Source organism: Lepisosteus oculatus, chromosome 13 (assembly GCF_040954835.1).
Source record: "Lepisosteus oculatus isolate fLepOcu1 chromosome 13, fLepOcu1.hap2, whole genome shotgun sequence".
NCBI classification, from domain to species: domain Eukaryota; kingdom Metazoa; phylum Chordata; class Actinopteri; order Semionotiformes; family Lepisosteidae; genus Lepisosteus; species Lepisosteus oculatus.
The window spans coordinates 8,360,092-8,380,989 of record NC_090708.1 but is presented as its reverse complement, the minus strand read 5'-3'; the positions used below and the strand labels follow the sequence as shown (position 1 = coordinate 8,380,989).

Genomic DNA, 20,898 nt, shown 5'->3' with positions numbered 1-20,898 from the left:
CTACAGGTATGTAGTACATTAACAACATTAAACTGATTCCTCGGGATGCAGGTGGCTAATATTACTTAAAATGAATGACTGAACTTTGGATGTGATTTAACTTTCTTCACTTTAAACTTCCTGCACTCACCTGTAAATGTTGTGATGGAGACTGGAGACCCAACAGTAACATTGTCTGCAGCTACAGCAACAACTTGCAGGGAGTAATTGCTTCCAGGGCTCAGCCCAGTGATCTGAACTGATGAAGTGCTCACTGTCAGAGACTGAGCAGTCGGTCCACTGACTTCAACTCTGTAGCTCCCTACATTTCCAGATGGAGCTGTCCAGCTCAGAAGCAGGGAAGTTGTGGTGATGTTACTTGCAGTCAAAGTGGTGATGGGACCAGGCACTAAATGAGAGAAGAAAATTATATTGACAGATGCAGGGTTTGGGAACTTTTTGACGCTACACAAGATATCTACTTAAAAATTGATAACCTTGCTTGGCTGTAAAAAAATGCAACATGAACCGTAAGGCATTTTCTAAGGCAGACAGATTTCACAAGCGTTTACATATTTAACGAAAGCATTATTTAACATGAATTTAGTTAATATGAAGAAAGATAAATGATAAGAGCAAAGATCGATATGAAATAATAGGTACTATCATCAGATGGTTTTCTTATGCATCTCTATCAATTAAAATATGACAATTCAGTTTCAGAATTCCAGATATTGACATTCTTGAAAGTGAGTTAATGACTGAGAATTAGATGTGAATTTAAAATTCCTCACGTTGAACTTCCTGCACTCACCTGTAAATGTTGTGATGGAGACTGGAGACCCAACAGTAACATTGTCTGCAGCTACGGCAACAACTTGCAGGGAGTAATTGCTTCCAGGGCTCAGCCCAGTGATCTGAACTGATGAAGTGCTCACTGTCAGAGACTGAGCAGTCGGTCCACTGACTTCAACTCTGTAGCTCCCTACATTTCCAGATGGAGCTGTCCAGCTCAGAAGCAGGGAACTTGTGGTGATGTTACTTGCAGTTAAATTGGTAATGGGACCAGGTGCTGAAAGCAAAAAGGGGGAAAGTTGATGGAAGAGAATTGTTCACATTATTGACTTTTCAGAAGATGCATTGAATCTCCTGTACATCAGTGAACTTGTGATATTGGTTAACTTTTTTTTAAAACAAAGTTGTTTTGTTTGTAGTTGGCACTGTTGTACTTCTCACGGGTGTGACTATAGATGTTGCGGGTGGGTTTTTGCTTGAGTTGTGGTTGGTGCTGTGGTTGAAGTTAAAGCTATTGTTGTTTTTGTTGCATTTCAGGAGAAGTTGTGGTTGTCATGGACTTTCACAAAAGTAATGGATGAATGTTTACAAAGTACAGTATGTATGCCTTTGTTGAATTGTAGAATCCATACTATAAATACTGTTCTAAGAATGCAGAAGCCAGCATTAACATTTTCTAATTATTCAAAATGTAATCTTTTCTTTGTTTTGTGACTTAACATTTTTGTTTCTTTTCCAGAATTCTTTGTGCTGCACTTTTTAGAAAAGTTTAGAAAAACAAAACATTATTTACCATCTGTAGTATATTATAGTACACTAGAGAGATTGTACTTGAAATACTGAAATCTTCATCGAAGAGAAGCAGCATTAAATGCAGAGCCAGATCAGTTTTGTTTTGTTAACAGCATCTGGAGTCCTGCAGCATTAATATGAGTATTTAATTAGCAATATAATTAGAAGGACTACAAATGAGTGGCAAAAATGAAAAATGCCCAGATTTTCCAGAGACAATTAGAACTCTACAGCAATATAAATTAATGTTTACAAAGCTTGAAAAAAACGAGAATATTTTCCCCTAGAAGTTACGGTAAATACTGTGGCATTTGCACCTGTTGAATGTACATAGACACATACTGTAACTTTGAATCAGCAAACAAGGGTTCTGGCTTCATTTGACAGCTTGAGTAAATTGCTATTGTGACACTGCTAGCCCAACCCACTTGACATCTTACTTCCTGTAGCCCACACTAGCTGCATCATGTTATTTTTGGTGTTGTAAGTAGTCTGTCTTTTCTCACTCATTCATCTGGACTCTTTCTGGAAATCTACAGTAGATCTCTTACATTGGTCATTATCCAGGCAAGACTAAAGGGATGTCTTGCTTCTGGTGGTCTTTCCTGGTCTGTTCTTAACACATCAGCAACTTTTATAGCGATGACACAACATACTCTTATTTAGACACGAATTAACCAAAGCATGGAGTATTCAACCATCTTTGTCCCTTTGACTATAATCATCATGACTCAAAACACTCTTATCTACACTAATTAACCAGAGCGTGGAGTTTCTTTTATTCTTTTAATCTTTCTTCTTGTTTCACTAAGCACTCAACAATGAAGTACCTGAACCAGTGGAGTATTTACTCCACTATATTTGCTCTCCTTCTCTCATCACACACTCTTCTTCTTGCTGATCCCATTTGTCTAGGAAATCTTCTTCACAACCATCCCTGACATCACTGACAGCTATGTTTTTTCCTTTCCTTAGCTTTCTCAAAGATGGCATCTCTGTCTATAACTCTTATATCATAGGTAGATGTTATAACTCATTCTCTGTGCTATCTAGACTCTTGCTTCCTTTCTACACAAGATTGTATAGCAGCATGCAAGATATATTAATACACTAAGAATAAATATTTTTAATTATCTTTCTGTTACACTGACCACGCAGCTTGGGCCTCTGTCTAAAATCATAGTAATGCAGTGAAAAGGGGGCTCTTCTGAAAAGAACCATTTTCCAGGTCTTTAACACAGACAAGTTGTAAAATTGTGCTCATTCTGAAACACTAAGGTATGACATAAGGTGCAGCCTGTCTTCCTTCAGACTGCTATCTCTCTTCTACCCAAGACAATGAGTCAGAGGTCACTGTCCATAGACTGCAGGACAAGTAACCAATAAAGGACCGGCGGAGTGGATAGTACCTTCTCTCTCCAGCTTAACTGGCAATCTGACTTTTCCCACCACATGTCTGCAAGCAGCCTGAATCAGGACTAACCGAATCAGGGTGAGTCAATTAAGAACAGAATTCTGATTCAAGATATTCTTTCTGCAACAGAAATAATCTTGTGTTTTTTTAACCAAGTTATTTTTGCTTGAGCAATAAAATAAAGTCAGATGGTCTCTGTTTATTGACATTATAAATATCTGAGCATATTCTATAAAAATCTATAACTAAGATGAACCACATTTCTACAACATGTCTTACTTGCTGCCAGACCCAAGCAGACGATTGCTTCAAAAGATGAAGTTCAGCAACATGCTAACTTCCTTGCAGAGCTCTACTCAGCAATGCTAGGCAAAACTCTTTCTCTCTCTTTCAGGACACAGCAAGCAGCACAAGAAACTGGATCATGGACAATTTTCTCTTCAGCAGGAAGTTCAAACTCTTTAGAACATGTTTGACCAGGGATCTTTGAGTATAAAATTTCTATTTTAACATTTTAATTCTCTAAAGCTATAGTAAACTATATTCCAAATACATGTTTCATAAAGTAGTTAATAAAATATAAAACGTTATATTCAGCCATACTGCAGGACTCAAATTATATTTTTATATGTCACAACAGACTGCGTATTTTATGACAACTCTGCCTCGTACTACAGTAATTGTTATGGAGGAATTAACGAATCATAGAATTACTCATTGAGAAAGAACTTCATATTAGAGTAATTTCTTAAAATGCATTGTGTTACAAGACATTAGAACCAAAAAGAACTGCAAGCACTGTGTCATGCATTGCTTTAAGGCATCTGTGTCATCTTCCTTTTACTTTTTTCTGTGGAATAAGCAGCAAATATGTTTGATGATTAATCCATTATTAGATGTAGTAATAATGAATAATATATTTTATTTTACAATAGAATTTAATAATTATATTAGAAATGTTGCTTCTTTTAGATAATACAACTGTTTCTCTTATTTGTATGTAGAAAACCAACACTACTAGTAAAACAATTCTTATTAAAATTAAAATATTATTATAAATATAAAAAGGTTTGTTCTTTATAGGCAGGATTGTTTATGGTGTCATATGACAATGCAGTTGTTGCAATGTAGTAGGCTACAGTCTGAATTTAGCTAATCTAGTTTGCTTTTAATGATGTGCTTATTTTAGGTTTTTAACTTCAATAAATATTACAAAGTGTGCTTCAATCATTTGATTCAATCAAGTGTGTTAAGGGAACTCCTTTTACACAATACCCACAGCACCATAGAAGGTATATTGTATTTCTTCTTTATTGAGCAAGCATTTTAAACACAGAGGCTGACATCTAGTGGCTATACTGTAGGTCAGTACTTTGGTGTAACTTTGGGACGAGATCCTAGAATGCATTACTTCTTTTCTGTTAAAAAAACAAAACCATTCAACAAAATCTCTAATGTCCTGTAGAAACAGTATTATAAATGGCCTTTTCTTTTTTAGCAAGAAGTTTAGAGATGTGATATAATTCATAATTGTGTTAACCCTCCATTTCTTTGATCTTGATTGCTAAATAATTAGATATCTGTTACCATTTAACATAGATATTGGAGTATACAGTTAACTCACCCAATCTAAATAACCCAACTCACAGATTTTCTTCATATAATATGTTATGTTTTCTTGTTAAACGAGATGATCACATGTCTAAAATTCTTTAACACTGAATTACCTGGTTTACATGTAGGAACATAGTCCTGGCAGCAGTCTGAAAAATGAATGCATGCTTCATCGCAATAGCAGCGTTTTGCTGGACAGCACTTGGACTGTACACATGAATTGTTCTGGCCAGGACAACACTTATAGCCATCACATTGACCTGGAAAAAAACATACTTTTGTAATGACATCAATAATGTCCGAAGCAGAATAAACATGCCAGAACACAGATATAGTTACAAACATTAGTATGAGCATCTTCTGAAACAGGGGTGTTAACTAATTTACTAAATGTAAAAAATATTATAAAATAAATCCACTTGGTAGAGGGTTGAGTGTTGAGGAATTCTGATGACCTGGGATATTTATTCACTGATTATATCTGGATGTCAAATTAGTGGAACAATGTTTCCAAACAGTTCTTAATTTCAAGATCTAATATTCAGGAAAGAAAAAAATATTTTAAAAAAACATTTTCTTGTTGCACTATATAAATCATAAAACCTAGAATTCATACTTATTCCTATACCTCTTGCAGATGCTGTTGTTTCATTGTTGTTCACAGTTGCTGAGGTCATGAGAAATGAAGAGGTTGTGAGGGAATGTATAGTTGTGGAGGAAGGTGTAGCTGTGGTTTTGGGGTTAGATGAGGTTGTGGAGGGATGTGTAGTTGTGGTTGTGGGGGAAGACAGGGTTGTGGCAGGAAATGTAGTTGTGGTTGTTGAGAAAGAAGACGTTCTGGAGGAAGGCATAGTTGTGGTTATGGAGAGAGATGGGGTTGTGGAGAGAGATGGGGTTGTGAGGGGAGGTGTAGTTGTGGTTGTGGGGTTAGATGTAGATGTGAGGGGAGATACGTTAGTCAGGGGAGGTATAACTGTTGAAGGAGGTATAGTTGTGATTGTGGGGGAAGATGAGGTTGTGGAGAGAGATGAGCTTGTGGGGGGAAAAAAGATTGTGAGGGGAGGTGTAGCTGTGGTTTTGGGGGAAGATAGGGTTGTAGGAGGAAGTGTAGTTGTGGTTGTAGGTGAAGTTCTTGAGGGAGGCGTAGCTGTGGTTATGGAGGGAGATGTGATTGTGGAGAAAGGTGCAGTTGTAGTGCTGGGGGGAGATGGGAATGTGGATACAGACGAGGTTGTGGGGGGAGATGTAGTTGTGGCTGTGGGATTAGATGTAGTAGTGAGGGGAAATGTGTTTGTGGAGGGAGATGTAAGGGAAGGTGTAGTTGCAGTTGTGGGGTTAGATGTAGTTGAGAGAGGAGATGAATTAGTCAGGGGAGGTGTAACTGTTGAAGGATGTGTCATTTTGGTGTTGGAGGGAGATGAGGTTGTGGAGAGAGGTGTAGTTGTGTTGGGGGGAGATGAGGTTGTGGAGAGAGGTGTAGTTGTGATGGGGAGAGATGAGGTTGTGGAGAGAGGTGTAATTGTGTTGGGGAGAGATGAGGTTGTGGAGAGAGGTGTAGTTGTGTTGGGGAGAGATGAGGTTGTGGAGAGAGGTGCAGTTGTGGTAGTGGGGAGAGATGAGGTTGTGGAGAGAGGTGTAGTTGTGGTGTTGGGGAGAGATGAGGTTGTGGAGAGAGGTGTAGTTGTGTTGGGGAGAGATGAGGTTGTGGAGAGGGGTGTAGTTGTGGTAGTGGGGAGAGATGAGGTTGTGGAGAGAGGTGTAGTTGTGATGGGGAGAGATGAGGTTGTGGAGAGAGGTGTAGTTGTGGTGTTGGGGAGAGATGAGGTTGGGGAGAGAGGTGTAGTTGTGGTGTTGGGGAGAGATGAGGTTGAGGAGAGAGGTGTAGTTGTGGTGTTGGGGAGAGATGAGGTTGTGGAGAGAGGTGTAGTTGTGGTGTTGGGGGGAGATGAGCTTGGGGAGAGAGGTGTAGTTGTGGTGATGGGGAGAGATGAGGTTGTGGAGAGAGGTGTAGTTGTGGTGGGGAGAGATGAGGTTGTGGAGAGAGGTGTAGTTGTGATGGGGAGAGATGAGTTTGTGGAGAGAGGTGTAGTTGTGGTGTTGGGGGGAGATGAGGTTGTGGAGAGAGGTGTAGTTGTGGTGTTGGGGGGAGATGAGGTTGTGGAGAGAGGTGTAGTTGTGGTGTTGGGGAGAGATGAGGTTGTGGAGAGAGGTGTAGTTGTGATGGGGAGAGATGAGGTTGTGGAGAGAGGTGTAGTTGTGGTGCTGGGGAGAGATGAGGTTGTGGAGAGAGGTGTAGTTGTGGTAGTGGGGGGAGATGAGGTTGTGGAGAGAGGTGTAGTTGTGGTAGTGGGGAGAGATGAGGTTGTGGAGAGAGGTGTAGTTGTGATGGGGAGAGATGAGGTTGTGGAGAGAGGTGTAGTTGTGGTGCTGGGGAGAGATGAGGTTGTGGAGAGAGGTGTAGTTGTGGTAGTGGGGGGAGATGAGGTTGTGGAGAGAGGTGTAGTTGTGGTAGTGGGGAGAGATGAGGTTGTGGAGAGAGGTGTAGTTGTGATGGGGAGAGATGAGGTTGTGGAGAGAGGTGTAGTTGTGGTGTTGGGGGGAGATGAGGTTGTGGAGAGGGGTGTAGTTGTGGTGTTGGGGAGAGATGAGGTTGTGGAGAGAGGTGTAGTTGTGTTGGGGAGAGATGAGGTTGTGGAGAGAGGTGTAGTTGTGGTGTTGGGGAGAGATGAGGTTGAGGAGAGAGGTGTAGTTGTGATGGGGAGAGATGAGGTTGTGGAGAGAGGTGTAGTTGTGGTGCTGGGGAGAGATGAGGTTGTGGAGAGAGGTGTAGTTGTGGTAGTGGGGGGAGATGAGGTTGTGGAGAGAGGTGTAGTTGTGGTAGTGGGGAGAGATGAGGTTGTGGAGAGAGGTGTAGTTGTGATGGGGAGAGATGAGGTTGTGGAGAGAGGTGTAGTTGTGTTGGGGGGAGATGAGCTTGGGGAGAGAGGTGTAGTTGTGGTGTTGGGGAGAGATGAGGTTGTGGAGAGAGGTGTAGTTGTGATGGGGAGAGATGAGGTTGTGGAGAGAGGTGTAGTTGTGGTGCTGGGGAGAGATGAGGTTGTGGAGAGAGGTGTAGTTGTGGTGGGGGGAGATGAGGTTGGGGAGAAAGGTGTAGTTGTGGTGTTGGGGAGAGATGAGGTTGAGGAGAGAGGTGTAGTTGTGGTGTTGGGGGGAGATGAGCTTGGGGAGAGAGGTGTAGTTGTGGTGATGGGGAGAGATGAGGTTGTGGAGAGAGGTGTAGTTGTGGTAGTGGGGAGAGATGAGGTTGTGGAGAGAGGTGTAGTTGTGATGGGGAGAGATGAGGTTGTGGAAGGAGGTGTAGTTGTGTTGGGGAGAGATGAGGTTGTGGAGAGAGGTGTAGTTGTGGTGTTGGGGAGAGATGAGGTTGTGGAGAGAGGTGTAGTTGTGGTGGGGAGAGATGAGGTTGTGGAGAGAGGTGTAGTTGTGATGGGGAGAGATGAGGTTGTGGAGAGAGGTGTAGTTGTGGTGTTGGGGGGAGATGAGGTTGTGGAGAGAGGTGTAGTTGTGGTAGTGGGGAGAGATGAGTTCGTGGACAGAGGTGTAGTTGTGTTGGGGAGAGATGAGGTTGTGGAGAGAGGTGTAGTTGTGATGGGGAGAGATGAGGTTGTGGAGAGAGGTGTAGTTGTGGTGTTGGGGGGAGATGAGGTTGGGGAGAGAGGTGTAGTTGTGGTGTTGGGGAGAGATGAGGTTGTGGAGAGAGGTGTAGTTGTGATGGGGAGAGATGAGCTTGGGGAGAGAGGTGTAGTTGTGGTGGGGAGAGATGAGGTTGTGGAGAGAGGTGTAGTTGTGATGGGGAGAGATGAGTTTGTGGAGAGAGGTGTAGTTGTGGTGTTGGGGGGAGATGAGGTTGGGGAGAGAGGTGTAGTTGTGGTGTTGGGGAGAGATGAGGTTGTGGAGAGAGGTGTAGTTGTGATGGGGAGAGATGAGCTTGGGGAGAGAGGTGTAGTTGTGGTGGGGAGAGATGAGGTTGTGGAGAGAGGTGTAGTTGTGATGGGGAGAGATGAGTTTGTGGAGAGAGGTGTAGTTGTGGTGTTGGGGGGAGATGAGGTTGTGGAGAGAGGTGTAGTTGTGGTAGTGGGGAGAGATGAGTTCGTGGACAGAGGTGTAGTTGTGTTGGGGAGAGATGAGGTTGTGGAGAGAGGTGTAGTTGTGATGGGGAGAGATGAGGTTGTGGAGAGAGGTGTAGTTGTGGTGTTGGGGGGAGATGAGGTTGGGGAGAGAGGTGTAGTTGTGGTGTTGGGGAGAGATGAGGTTGTGGAGAGAGGTGTAGTTGTGATGGGGAGAGATGAGCTTGGGGAGAGAGGTGTAGTTGTGGTGGGGAGAGATGAGGTTGTGGAGAGAGGTGTAGTTGTGATGGGGAGAGATGAGTTTGTGGAGAGAGGTGTAGTTGTGGTGTTGGGGAGAGATGAGGTTGTGGAGAGAGGTGTAGTTGTGGTGTTGGGGAGAGATGAGGTTGTGGAGAGAGGTGTAGTTGTGGTGTTGGGGAGAGATGAGGTTGTGGAGAGAGGTGTAGTTGTGGTGTTGGGGAGAGATGAGGTTGTGGAGAGAGGTGTAGTTGTGTTGGGGAGAGATGAGGTTGTGGAGAGAGGTGTAGTTGTGTTGGGGAGAGATGAGGTTGTGGAGAGAGGTGTAATTGTGTTGGGGAGAGATGAGGTTGTGGAAGGAGGTGTAGTTGTGTTGGGGAGAGATGAGGTTGTGGAGAGAGGTGTAGTTGTGTTGGGGAGAGATGAGGTTGTGGAGAGGGGTGTAGTTGTGGTGTTGGGGAGAGATGAGGTCGTGGAGAGAGGTGTAGTTGTGATGGGGAGAGATGAGGTTGTGGAGAGAGGTGTAGTTGTGGTGTTGGGGAGAGATGAGGTTGTGGAGAGAGGTGTAGTTGTGGTGTTGTGGGAGGATGACATTGAGGAGAGAGGTGTAGTTGTGGTGTTGAGGGGAGAAGATGTTGTGGAGACAGATGGGCTTGTGGGGGAAGATGAGGTTGTGAGAGGAGGTGTAGGTATGGATGGTGTTATAACTGTGGTTGTGGGGGAAGATGAGGTTGTAAGGGGAGGTATAGTTTTGGTTGTGGGGTTAGATGTAGTTGTGAGGGAAGATGAGTTAGTCAGAGGAGGTGTAACTCTGGAAGGAGGTATAATCGTGGGTGTGGGGGGAGATGAGCTTGCAGGGGGAGGTGTATCTGTGGTTGTGAGGGGGTTTGAAATTGTTGAAGGAGGAGTAGTTCTCATGTCGGAGGGAGATGTGCTTCTGGAGGGAGGTGTCGCTGTGATTGTTGAGGGACATGAGGTTGTGGCGGGAGATGTAGCTGTTGTGGTGGTAGGTAAAGACTGAGGAGCTGTTATACATTCTGGTGTTGTTGTAGTTGAAGGAGTTGATACAGGTGTTGTTGTGGTAGAAAATATAGTAGTTTGGGTTCTGGGAAGAGATCCTGCTGTCGTAGTTGAGGTTGCTTTGAGAAAAAAAAAAACATGATTATTTAGAAATATGAATATGAATATTCATGGAAACATGAATACATTTTCAAATAGTGAGATTACATCAATTAAATTCACCATGCAATCAAATTGTTTAGGAATTCAATACAAATAAATGCTGCTACAAGGGTAACTTGTTTCCCAAACTATGTATTGTTTTGGTGATAATTTTGGTTATTATGATTTCAAACAATCAATGATCAAAACTAAATTTAGGTGCATAAAGTTCCATTAATGAGTCACACAAAATCACAGTACTGGAGGTTCCTCTCTCTGTGTGCAATAATAGTGATAAATATGATATTAGAATAAATGGGGCTGTCTCTATGAGTTTCCTCAGTCAGGTAAGAATGTCAAGCAAAGATTAAACCATTAAGACCCTGGAGCTTTCTAAACAATCCAATGATGAAGCTATATAAAAGCACAAAAAAGCACAGGAAAGGTATCAATATTTTTCATACACACTCAATATATGACAAAGTCAATTATTAAGAAGGGGAAGGCAACATGGACCAGGCTGTCTCTCCAAACTCAGCTGCCAGGCAAAGAAGAAACTGGTTAGGGACACAACTCTGAAACCAATGCAGTCTCTGAAAGAAATACAGAATTCAAAGTCCTTTGCTGCTACGCATAAGGCCTCTACTGATCTCCATGTCATTCCACGGTATGCCCTTTCGACATCAGTGACAGTAAGTCATGCTGCAAACGTGGTAAAGTGTTGTGTTGGTCAGACAAGACGAAATGGGAAGTAAATGCAAAATACTGCATTATGTGTGACACAAACCACACAAACCCAACAAAATATACCACTCATAAAACTGTTATAGTTCATTCCACACTGAAAGATAGAAAGAAGAAACACAACATTAGGCCTGTTGAGCCTTCTTAACGTGTTATATAATTTTTCAGTTGGTTACGACTTGCAGAAAAAGATTTGTGGCTGTAATTGCTAACAGGGGTGCTATAATATTAATCATAATCATAATAAAAAAAAGCAATTTATTATTATTAATAATAATAACAATAATAATAATGATAATGATAATAATAATTTATTGTTATTATTGTTATTATTAATTATTATTATTATTATTATTATTGCACAAAAAGATTTATGGATGTAATTGCTAACAAAGGTGCTTCCACTGAGTACTGAGAACTCATATCTGTCACGGACGTCCAAAGGGACTAACCGTGGGGAGCAGGAGAGCGGTAAAAGACCCATATGCGTAGCGGCGAGACGGGAAAAAGGCCCGGGCTCATTAGTGCAAAGAGTTCAGGAATGCCGTATAGAAACCTATGCCCTCAGGGAGCAGACGTGGGGCGCCCTGGTGCTAGGCGGGTCTCAGGACATCCGAACAACAATGCTGAGCCAGGACAGAGTGCAAGACCCAGAAATATATAGCCAAAGGAAGAGAGGGACAGGAAGGACAGCAGACTAGAAACTAGGGACAGGACAGAGAAGGAGCGCCCTCTGGCTGCAGAGGGCGTGACAATATCTGAGTTCTACAAATTTCAGGTTTTTCTGGTTAGTCTTTGCTGACTTTTACCACAACATATTTTATCAGTAGAAGTCTTCAGTTTAAGAATTTAGGTTGTGAAGAAAATATGTAAGTTTAAAAAATGTATATGCATAATTTTGTTACTTCACAAAATAAGACATCATAGGAAGGGCCTGAATACTTTTGTAAGGCACTGTATGTACAATAGTGATTCTGACCTTAGGGCAATAAATATAACAATAACACATCATCAACATTCAACTATTATCTTAATTCACACTATAGATAATGGCAATTATATCAAAATGTGCCCGTGTTTCCAATTCCCAACTAGTAGATATACTGTATGGGAATTATCTCATTGTTCCAAAATCTACACATTGTAAATCACAGGTGTCTTGCATGTTTTCTTCATCACATTTGTTTTGTTAAAGTTTCTAATTGAAAGTTGAACAAGCAAGTTCTATATGTTTCTAAAATTCTATCAAATGGAATTACCTTGTTCACATACAGCAAAATAATCCTCACAACAGTCTAAAGGTATAGTGCATGCTTGGTCACAGTAGCAGTCTTCAACATAGCATGAAACGTTCCTGCCTGGACAACAGAAATGCCCAGCACAACGCCCTAGAAAAAAAAAAAACATGGGTTTGTAACAATTACACGAGTAACTTGTAAAGCAGATGAAACATTCTAGAACAAAAAATGTAGTTGCAAACAGTACAAGAGTCAACTGAAACAGGAGTAATCACTAATTAATTAAGTGTAATAAACATTCATTTTCCATATTTTTCATTTTCACAAACTTATTCTAAATCACTGCGTTCACAGTTTCTTAATGCATTGATTGACAGGACGACTTAGTTTTTTTTAAAACCCTTTGGCTTCTCAATGTTTGGTATGTGGGGAAACACGGGAACAAGGAAGGAAATAAAAATTATGCAAAGCAACAAAGTCAGGTGACATTTACAAGCTATTACATGATTTCAGCAACAACAGTATCAAATGAATCCGGGTCTGCACTAATGGAGTGCTTCATTCTGTTTGAACAACACACTCCCTTTTGCACTGTTGCATGTGCTCTTTTTGGGGCGGTGTGGTGACACTGTGGCTAAGGATCTAAGGAAGGTTGCCGGTTTGTATCCCATGGCCGGCAGAGAAATCCTACTCTGTTGGGCCCCTGAGCAAGGCCCTTAACCCCAACTGCTCCAGGGGCACCACATAAATGGCTGACACTGTGCTCTTACCCCAAGCTTGTCTCCTTGTCTGTGTGTCTTATGGAGAACAAGTTGGGATATGCAAAAAGACAAATTTCTAATACAAGAAATTGTATATGGCCAATAAAGTGATCTTATCTTCAATTGAACCAGGTCTCTGAGCTGTCCTGAACACATTGGTAACGCTCACTGGTTGTGATCATTTCAAATCAACAATCTCCAGAGGTTTTGTCACAGTCTGAATCATGGTTACAGTTTGAGATGGTTATTCCATGGCTTTCCCACAGTCAAAGCTTATCCATAGAGCTCATCCAAAGGAAGAGGGGTGGAATTTCTTCGCTTAAAAAAACTGAACTTGCTGTGTTGCTGAAGTATTATGTTTGACTGGCAAACCTCTTGACTTCTTAGACATATCCAGTGAAACAAATAAGCCAGTAAGACCGTGGAAGGTGGGAGCACCAGTTCTATTATGTAACATCGAAGAAATAGGAAGTCAAAATATATAATTTTGCTATTAATAGTTCTAAATATAAGTTCAAATGGTTAACTTCATATTTATTAAAAGATATAACACTGTGGCATAAATAAATACAAATATGTCATAAAATAACTCATACATCTGCAGAAGATATTGGTAGTACCTGTGCATTTCCAGTTCGCACTCCCATACTTTTACAAAGGACGGGTCAGAGGTCCCAGTCCTCGGTGTTCATATGGACCCACCGCCTTCACCGGAGGAGTTCGACTGTCAGCTAACCTGCTAATCAAGCTCGCCACCGCATCAGTGCTCGGAGCTATTCTCTGCTCCCGACATCCGAAAAACTTGCGAACCAGCTACCAGTTGCCTACGTTTTCTGCATCACATCAAGCCATGAAGCATTCCCTTGCTTCCTGGTGCAGACAGTCCCCTAGTTTTCTCCTTCAGCATCGGTACCCTCCGACCTTCAACCGCTTCCCAATTCTGTCTGTAACTTCGGTATTACCATCAGTACAGCCTTCCCCTTCGCCTCATTCCGCCTACACCTCTCTCAGATTTCTCCGCCACCGCTCGGGCATTTCCGTGATCAAGCCACCCTTTTTTCCATCATCCTTGCGTCTCGCAGACGGATCCTTTCTGCAACGTATACAGCTTTCAGTCCGCTCCAGCGGCGGTTTCAGCCAGCTCGGAGATGCGGTATGGGGTTGCAGCTGGAATTTTTCTTAGAATATTCTGACATGTGGTCACGTACTTACATGCTGTATTTTTTACGAACCGTTTTCGTTTCACTGTTTGTTATGTAACACTATATTATATTTCATATTGTAAAATTACCTGGACAAACGTGCACCAATTATAAAATAATAGAAGGTCATTTCCGGAAGCGCATGGTTGTCATCAAGGAAAAAAAACCTTGAGTTGAGTTATCTCATAATTACGAGATAGCAATGATCATTTCAGTGTATGAACAACCTGTTGCATTGTTCAATGACAGCACCTACTGTACAAGTTACCGATAGCTTTGATGGAACTGTGTGTTTAGTGCTCCTGACACTGCAACGGTGCATGTTGCGCACAGACTTAATTTCCCCTGGGGTTTATTCGTAATGAAATGTTACAGTGTGGCTTGTAAACAGGTTTAACCATGAAAACAGTCACACATAATCTCAAACAAGAGCAAGTGTGTCCTGGAATCGATTCCACTGTTTAAAAATGGAAGTCAGATAATGATAATGTAGGTCTTTTAGAATTACTATCTCATAATTACGAGATATTGTGCTATTTTTTGTTTGGTGACAGCAATTCGCTTCCTTAGTTACTGTATATACTTAGTAGTAAAAACTACTAATGAGATTCAAAATCTTAGTTTGGAGAAAGGCTTTTCTCTATTGACGTCTCTAATAAAAAACATCTACACACTGGCTTTGTACTGTGTATTTAGAATATACAATGAAAATTGTTTCTAAAAATCTCAAAGGAGGTAACTCGCTATACAGTATATACTTGTAAATACTGTACATGCTATCACTCGAGCTAATTGATTATTTTAAATAAAAAATCTTATTGGATGTTGTTGCCCATTATTATTCATTAATATATAAACACAAATCACTGGGAAAATAAATTCCTGATGCAATTATAATGTCTGTCTCTTTTTTTGGGGGGGGATACACACATTTTGAAAGAGCCATGATCTTTCTGTTTGCTCTGCAGTGCCTCCTGTCACTTAGTACTGCTACAGTACAGTAGATATCAAGGGGGCAGGGTGATGGGCACGGTTTTGATCCCCTGCTGCACCAGTCTGGTGTTTATGCAGTGCCCACAGAAACTCATTAAAATGCCACTGCTGTCCTTGAATGAGACCCCTGCAACTGTATCACCACAGGTCCTACGGTGGTCCACTCAGTGACCCCTTCAATGGCCTTGTGTAGCCCCTGGCCTGTTGAGAAAGGTGTCTTCTACCATCCTCCAACCCTGAAGAGCTTTCCTCTGGAGCTTCAGTTCATTTTGAAAGCTGCCTCTACAATCGAAAGACCTGGAAGAATTAGTTGGTGGTGCGATTGTCAACAGCCCCCGCATGAAGGCTAACAGCAGCAGCTCAGTATTTCCTACTCTGAGCAGGGAGGGGTGACGTTGGGCCGCCAGGTGAAGGAGCCCACTCTTTCCGATGTGAGACATGGCCTACTGTCCAGTTTTTGGTTATGTCTCAGGGGTGGTCTTGAAATGCTAAAGCTCCAAGCGAAATCTGTGCACAGCTGTTCATAAAAGCAGACCACTCTGCTCTCCAGTACGAAAAGGACCCGATCAGCAGCTCTTTTCAGCAGTCTCTGTCGGAGCCACACCTCTGCCTCTTGCAACCAGGCTCCCTCCTGCGCCGCCCTGTCCAGCTGGCTTATGAACGACCCCAAACCACCATAGCTGGGCAGCCACTCCTTTCCAGGGAGATTTAACTTGTAGACGGAGGGCCAAAGGCTCTGAACGCCAGCCCTCTCCTGCCTGCTTCACGAACCTTTGGTCAGCCTTGATCTCGCTGTTCTGGTGATCCTCACTCACCACTAAGGATAAAGCTGCTCTGTCCCTCTGCCAGCACTGTTGGCCCCCGACCAGGCCTCCAGGCTCCCATTTCTTTTATCTCCAACACACCAGTGATCGGCCCCATGCGGACTCAGGCCTTAACTTAATGCCCTTAATGAATATCAAGGTGGGCTGGGCCAAAACTGAGTAACTACAATACATGTCTGTATTACAATACAAGGACCCACTACAATATATATATACAGTACTATATTTATACTGTAACTGAAAAGGGGTAAAAAAGCTATTTATGATGCAGACAAGCTTTAAATTATCTGAATAATTTGGGATGTTTCAGACAAAAATCCTTCCTTGGCTGGTTAGAGAGCAATGTAAACACAATGCAGTAAACATATTAAAACCTGATGTCATAACAAACCTGTACGTGGCCCTAATGACACAGGAGCTGCTGTTTTGCTGAGGTCCATGAAAGCCCAGTCAAACTAAATTCAGCCTGGTCCCTAGTGTGATTGTCATGGTTCTGTGCGGACTTGTGCCCTCGCCGCTCCACCCCACCGGTTCAGTCTGCAACACCTGGGCGCGAACCTGGGTCTCTGGTGTAATGCCACAGGGAACCCGTCGAGTGAGCTAAAGGAGACCTCCCCAAACCTGGGCGGCTGAGGTCCCTGCTACACGCAGGGAGGGCGATGACATCACCGTACTAAAACTAGCTCCTCTATACTACCAGTGTTCAGCCAGTTCTGTGTTGCCACTTGGTCAATTTGGGTCCTAATCTGATATTAAAAAGTGGTGCCTCAGCTACAGCGTTCAACCTGTATTTAGAAACATTGCCTACAACGGCCTGAACCGCTCTGTATTCCACACAAATTTTACATTTATGGGAAAAAAAATCTTCAATTGCAACTTTTATTGAAGATACAGTACATCCAGTGTAATTTTCAGAAATACTTACCTTTGAAGTTCAATTAATTCAGTTTGAGTTAGAATGTTTTTACTGACCTTACACTTTTAATAATATACATCATCTTGTACAAATGTTCAGCTGATTCACTTAAACATTGTTAATGTGAGTATATTTAGTTCTGAATGCAAATCTACTAAAAGCTATATTTTTCTATTCTTTGTCCTGCAGTCATTCTTTTGTAAATATTCTTTGGTAGAGTTCAGAATAAATGTGTCAAACAGTATTGATTCAACATTAACTTTTACTTGTTATTACTGAGATATGTGCATGCATTTACATTTGGTAGTCTGTTATAAATATACATTACTCAACAATTTAGAACATTTATCCATAATAAACTACAGTATTTCATACTATTTGAACTATGAACCTACTAAAACTATAAAAATGCCGTAGTATACCTGTTGTTATTCGTCCAGACGCCAAATGTTTTTCCACGTCAAAATGAAGAGTAAGGAGAAATAAAATGAAATAAAACATTCCTTCAGTTTTGAGAAGCACTGTCTCTTCACAAAGACTGCTGAATCCCTTTTGGTTTAAAGATTGTATTTCACTGCTACCTGATGGTTGAGTTAAAATTGGTAGCCCAGCCTTTTCCAAATTTTTTTTTTCTATAGGAATGAGAAATATGACATTCTGACATGCTGTTTGTGCATTGCTATTGGACACAGGGTGGTATGTTAGTTTCCTGGAGCAGTATTGGATCTTTCTGACATTCTTAGATACCATGCACTTAAAAAAACTGGGAACTTCACTGAAGATAAGCAGCCCAAGTAAGAGTCTGACTGATTTTGTTCTGCAAGAATTGCTTGTGAATATGGACTTCTGCAGCATGAATTATAGTATTTTTTTTAGAAATAGATGTAGAATGATTATAAATCGGTGGTAAATAAATTGGAGCAACCTCAAAATGTACTGCAGATTTTCCAAACATAATTAACAGCACATGAATTCAAGAGAATATTGGCAGGGCTGTGAAAAAAGAATGCTCTCACATTGATATCATGGAGACTGTGGCAGGTGCACCTGTTTCACTTTACATGTACACACTACACAGCAAATAGCAGCTCTGGTTTAATTTTGAAACAAAACATAAAAATGTAAATTCTTGGTGAAAAAGTAGATTTCATATTGGGGTAGTGCAGGAAAAAAGTAATCAGAGGGTTAAACTGAACTTGATGTGGTATAAATGTGGCTGCACTTTGCACTATGTGTATCCTGTCTACAATGTCTATGTCATTGTCTTGTCTGTCCTGCCTGTATTTCCACTGTGGACGAGGAGGAACAATATTTCGTTTCACTGTATACTTCTCTATGGCTGGAATGACAAATAAACATGAACTTTAAGTTTACAAAATGCAACAGGATGAATTAAGGAGGCCTATGGTACCCAGACAGACAGTAGAAGAAACAAGCATTTGTAAGTTTTCAGTAGGTCATAGATCAGGTTGGAAGATTCCCTAATACAGGCCTCATCCCCTTATCTACTTTAAGAAATATATCTGTAGCAGAAATTGAGGTAAGTAAAGTATAAAAGCCACAGAAAAATTGTACCCTCTAGGTACTGTGGACTAAAGTCTAGGTTTTGAGGCAGTTTACTGAGTGTTAGTCACTTCACGTGACACCTGAATGGTGAAAGCCAGTTCTGCTGCCTTGATGACATCAGTGAATAAAACTGAAAAACTTCCTTATTCCTGTTTCCTTATAGCCATTTTTACCCCAATGGACTGTGAAGGGGGATTCTCTACAGCAGGAGGGTTAACTACTGTATCACCCTACAGATAGTCTCGAGAGTACAGTTTTTTTTCCGGGCCTTAGGCACTAAAAGAACAACAATTAACAATATTACAACAGAGGAAAAGCAAACATCTAGGAAACATTTCTAAGAAAAACAGGAGGATGACAGGCTGCATTGCTGGTCCTGAATAATGGGCAAATTTAGCCCCATTGATAGTTTTATCATAAACCATTGGGGCAAGTTTCAATCAACTGTAACCCCTGAGGCTGTTGTGTAGGGACTCTGTAGGGACAGGTGTATTACAAACTAAGGTACTGGGATTCGTGTGCAATTCTTAGTGGTAGGAAAAACCTGTTGAGACCCTGAGGAGATCCTATTACCAAGCCCCAGGGCCCGTCCTGATGCACTGAAATGTCTGAAACCTATAGTACAGACAGGACAAGTGCCATGATCCCGTACATTGTACATAGTCAGGGGAGTTAAGGCAGGCGTCAGACAGGGAATACAAGCTGTAACGAATGGCATCCTCTGAGACTCACTAGCATTAGAGCAGTAACTATCAAAACCCTTAGGTTCTGTGAGGCGTGGGGAAAATGAGAAAGGGATAATATATGCTTGTATTACAGTAAACAAACTAAAGATAAAACTGGGAAAAGGTTCACATCTTTATGCTCTGCACATGTACTGTTACACAGTACTGCAAGTACTGTAGATATATTCAGCAGTCCCAAAGGACGCTAACAAATTACTGTGCTTATGCTTAACTATTAACTACCAAATTGGATGGAATGGCTTCATGTTCTTATACTGAAAATAATTAGTGAATCTCAACATCTCAACAATCTCAGCACAAGAATTAAATTGAAAAAAGGCTGAGCTGTGGTGTGTTGGCATGTATGTAGATCAGCTACTAATCGTGTTTAATGAAAATGGTAGGGAAGGGAATAAGTACTGTGCTACTCTATTGAACAGCTACTGTATGCAATGCAGCTAAAGTCAGTTTCCACAGTACAGTAACAGGTCATGTGGTTATTGAAGTAGAGGTAGATTTTAGGTAGAGTCCTACAGTATATTAGGATAACTGCAAAACCCGAGCATGTAGAAAACTTGAGGAAAATAAAAAGAAGGAGTTTGTCAGGGGTCAGGTAAAGGAATGTAGAAGATTACCCAATGTGGACCTCATCCCCTTACTCTGATGCTAGTCTTTCACAGCAGCAGAAAAAAAAAAACAGTTTTGACTGGCTGATCCCACCACCTGAATCAATGGAACCTGTGCTACATTTACGTACTGTAAATCATTTATACTAAATGTTTTACCACTTGAATCCATTGTGCCAGGGGTAGGTGGTGAAAGAGCCTGGAGTGCTGTGGGTGACTGATCAGATCCTTATGAACACTGCTTTTATCACTGCATGTGATTACTGCTTATGGGTCATTATGTTGGAATCTTGGCGAGAAGCAGCTGTTAGCCCGAATGTGTGAAATGTGTGAAGGTGGTGTTGTTGTAATAGTTCAGGTGGGCAGCTGCGTCAGCCTGCGTAGGCTGCAAAGGAACAAGTAATAGGTTAATTCCATGCTGGAAAAAAGAAGAAAGAAAACACAACATTTCGGCCGTGGAGCCTTCTTCAGGTGTGATGAAGGTTGTTGTAATGTACTGTTTTGTTCTTATTTTCTCCTATTTTCTGCAAAACAAAAAACAGTTGAACTAATAAAATTAGTTGTAATAGTTATAGTTATAATTATAGTTATAATAGAGTCTTTTTTCATTATTATTTTCATCTGCATTGGACTCTTCAACCATCATGCAATTTCCTCATACCATGTGCAGGAGTAAGCATCGTGTTTATTTTTGAAAAAGACAAACAACTGTATCATCTGGTACATACCCTAGATTTGTAGAGACTGCAGCGATTCCCCCCTGTTTCCCCTTGCCCGGTTGCACAGGCGGTGTTATGTCAAGAGAGGCAGAAGAGATTGCCCTTTTCTGGTACATGGGCGTGCAAGTCACTTAGGAAGGAGAGGCAGGCAGGAGGCAAAGCTTGGAGCTCAGCTTATGGGTTTGTATGAAAGAGAGAGTAGGGGAAAGGGGCCCCTTTTTATAGAGGCAGGTAGAAGGGAAAAGTGCCTGTAAAACAGAAGGCAAAGGGGTCAGGGTACAGAGGCTCCCAGATGGACTGCTTCCAGGGGCACAACGCTACAATATCAATCATATATATCAACAGTGCATTTCATTCACAGTATTTTATAGCAGCACCAGCTATTAGCAGGTTAAACCAAATTCTCCACAGCAGTTAGACCAAAATATATTCAACTTTCAAAGAAAGCCATACAAATAGCAGGGA

At 41.6% G+C, this 20,898-nt stretch overlaps 1 protein-coding gene across 1 annotated transcript; it reads right to left on the bottom strand.

Moving 5' to 3' along the window:
• Positions 1 to 5,548: 5,548 nt before the first annotated feature.
• LOC107079108 (nuclear transcription factor Y subunit gamma-like) lies at positions 5,549 to 15,497 on the bottom strand. Its single transcript, XM_069197728.1, has 6 exons — positions 15,355 to 15,497; positions 9,810 to 10,097; positions 9,551 to 9,665; positions 8,189 to 8,944; positions 6,546 to 7,813; positions 5,549 to 5,849 (listed from the first exon to the last, which is right to left on the bottom strand). Exons 1-6 carry the CDS (start codon positions 15,495 to 15,497, stop codon positions 5,549 to 5,551), a joined length of 2,871 nt encoding a protein of 956 aa, XP_069053829.1.
• Between the last annotated feature and the right edge of the window lie 5,401 nt (positions 15,498 to 20,898).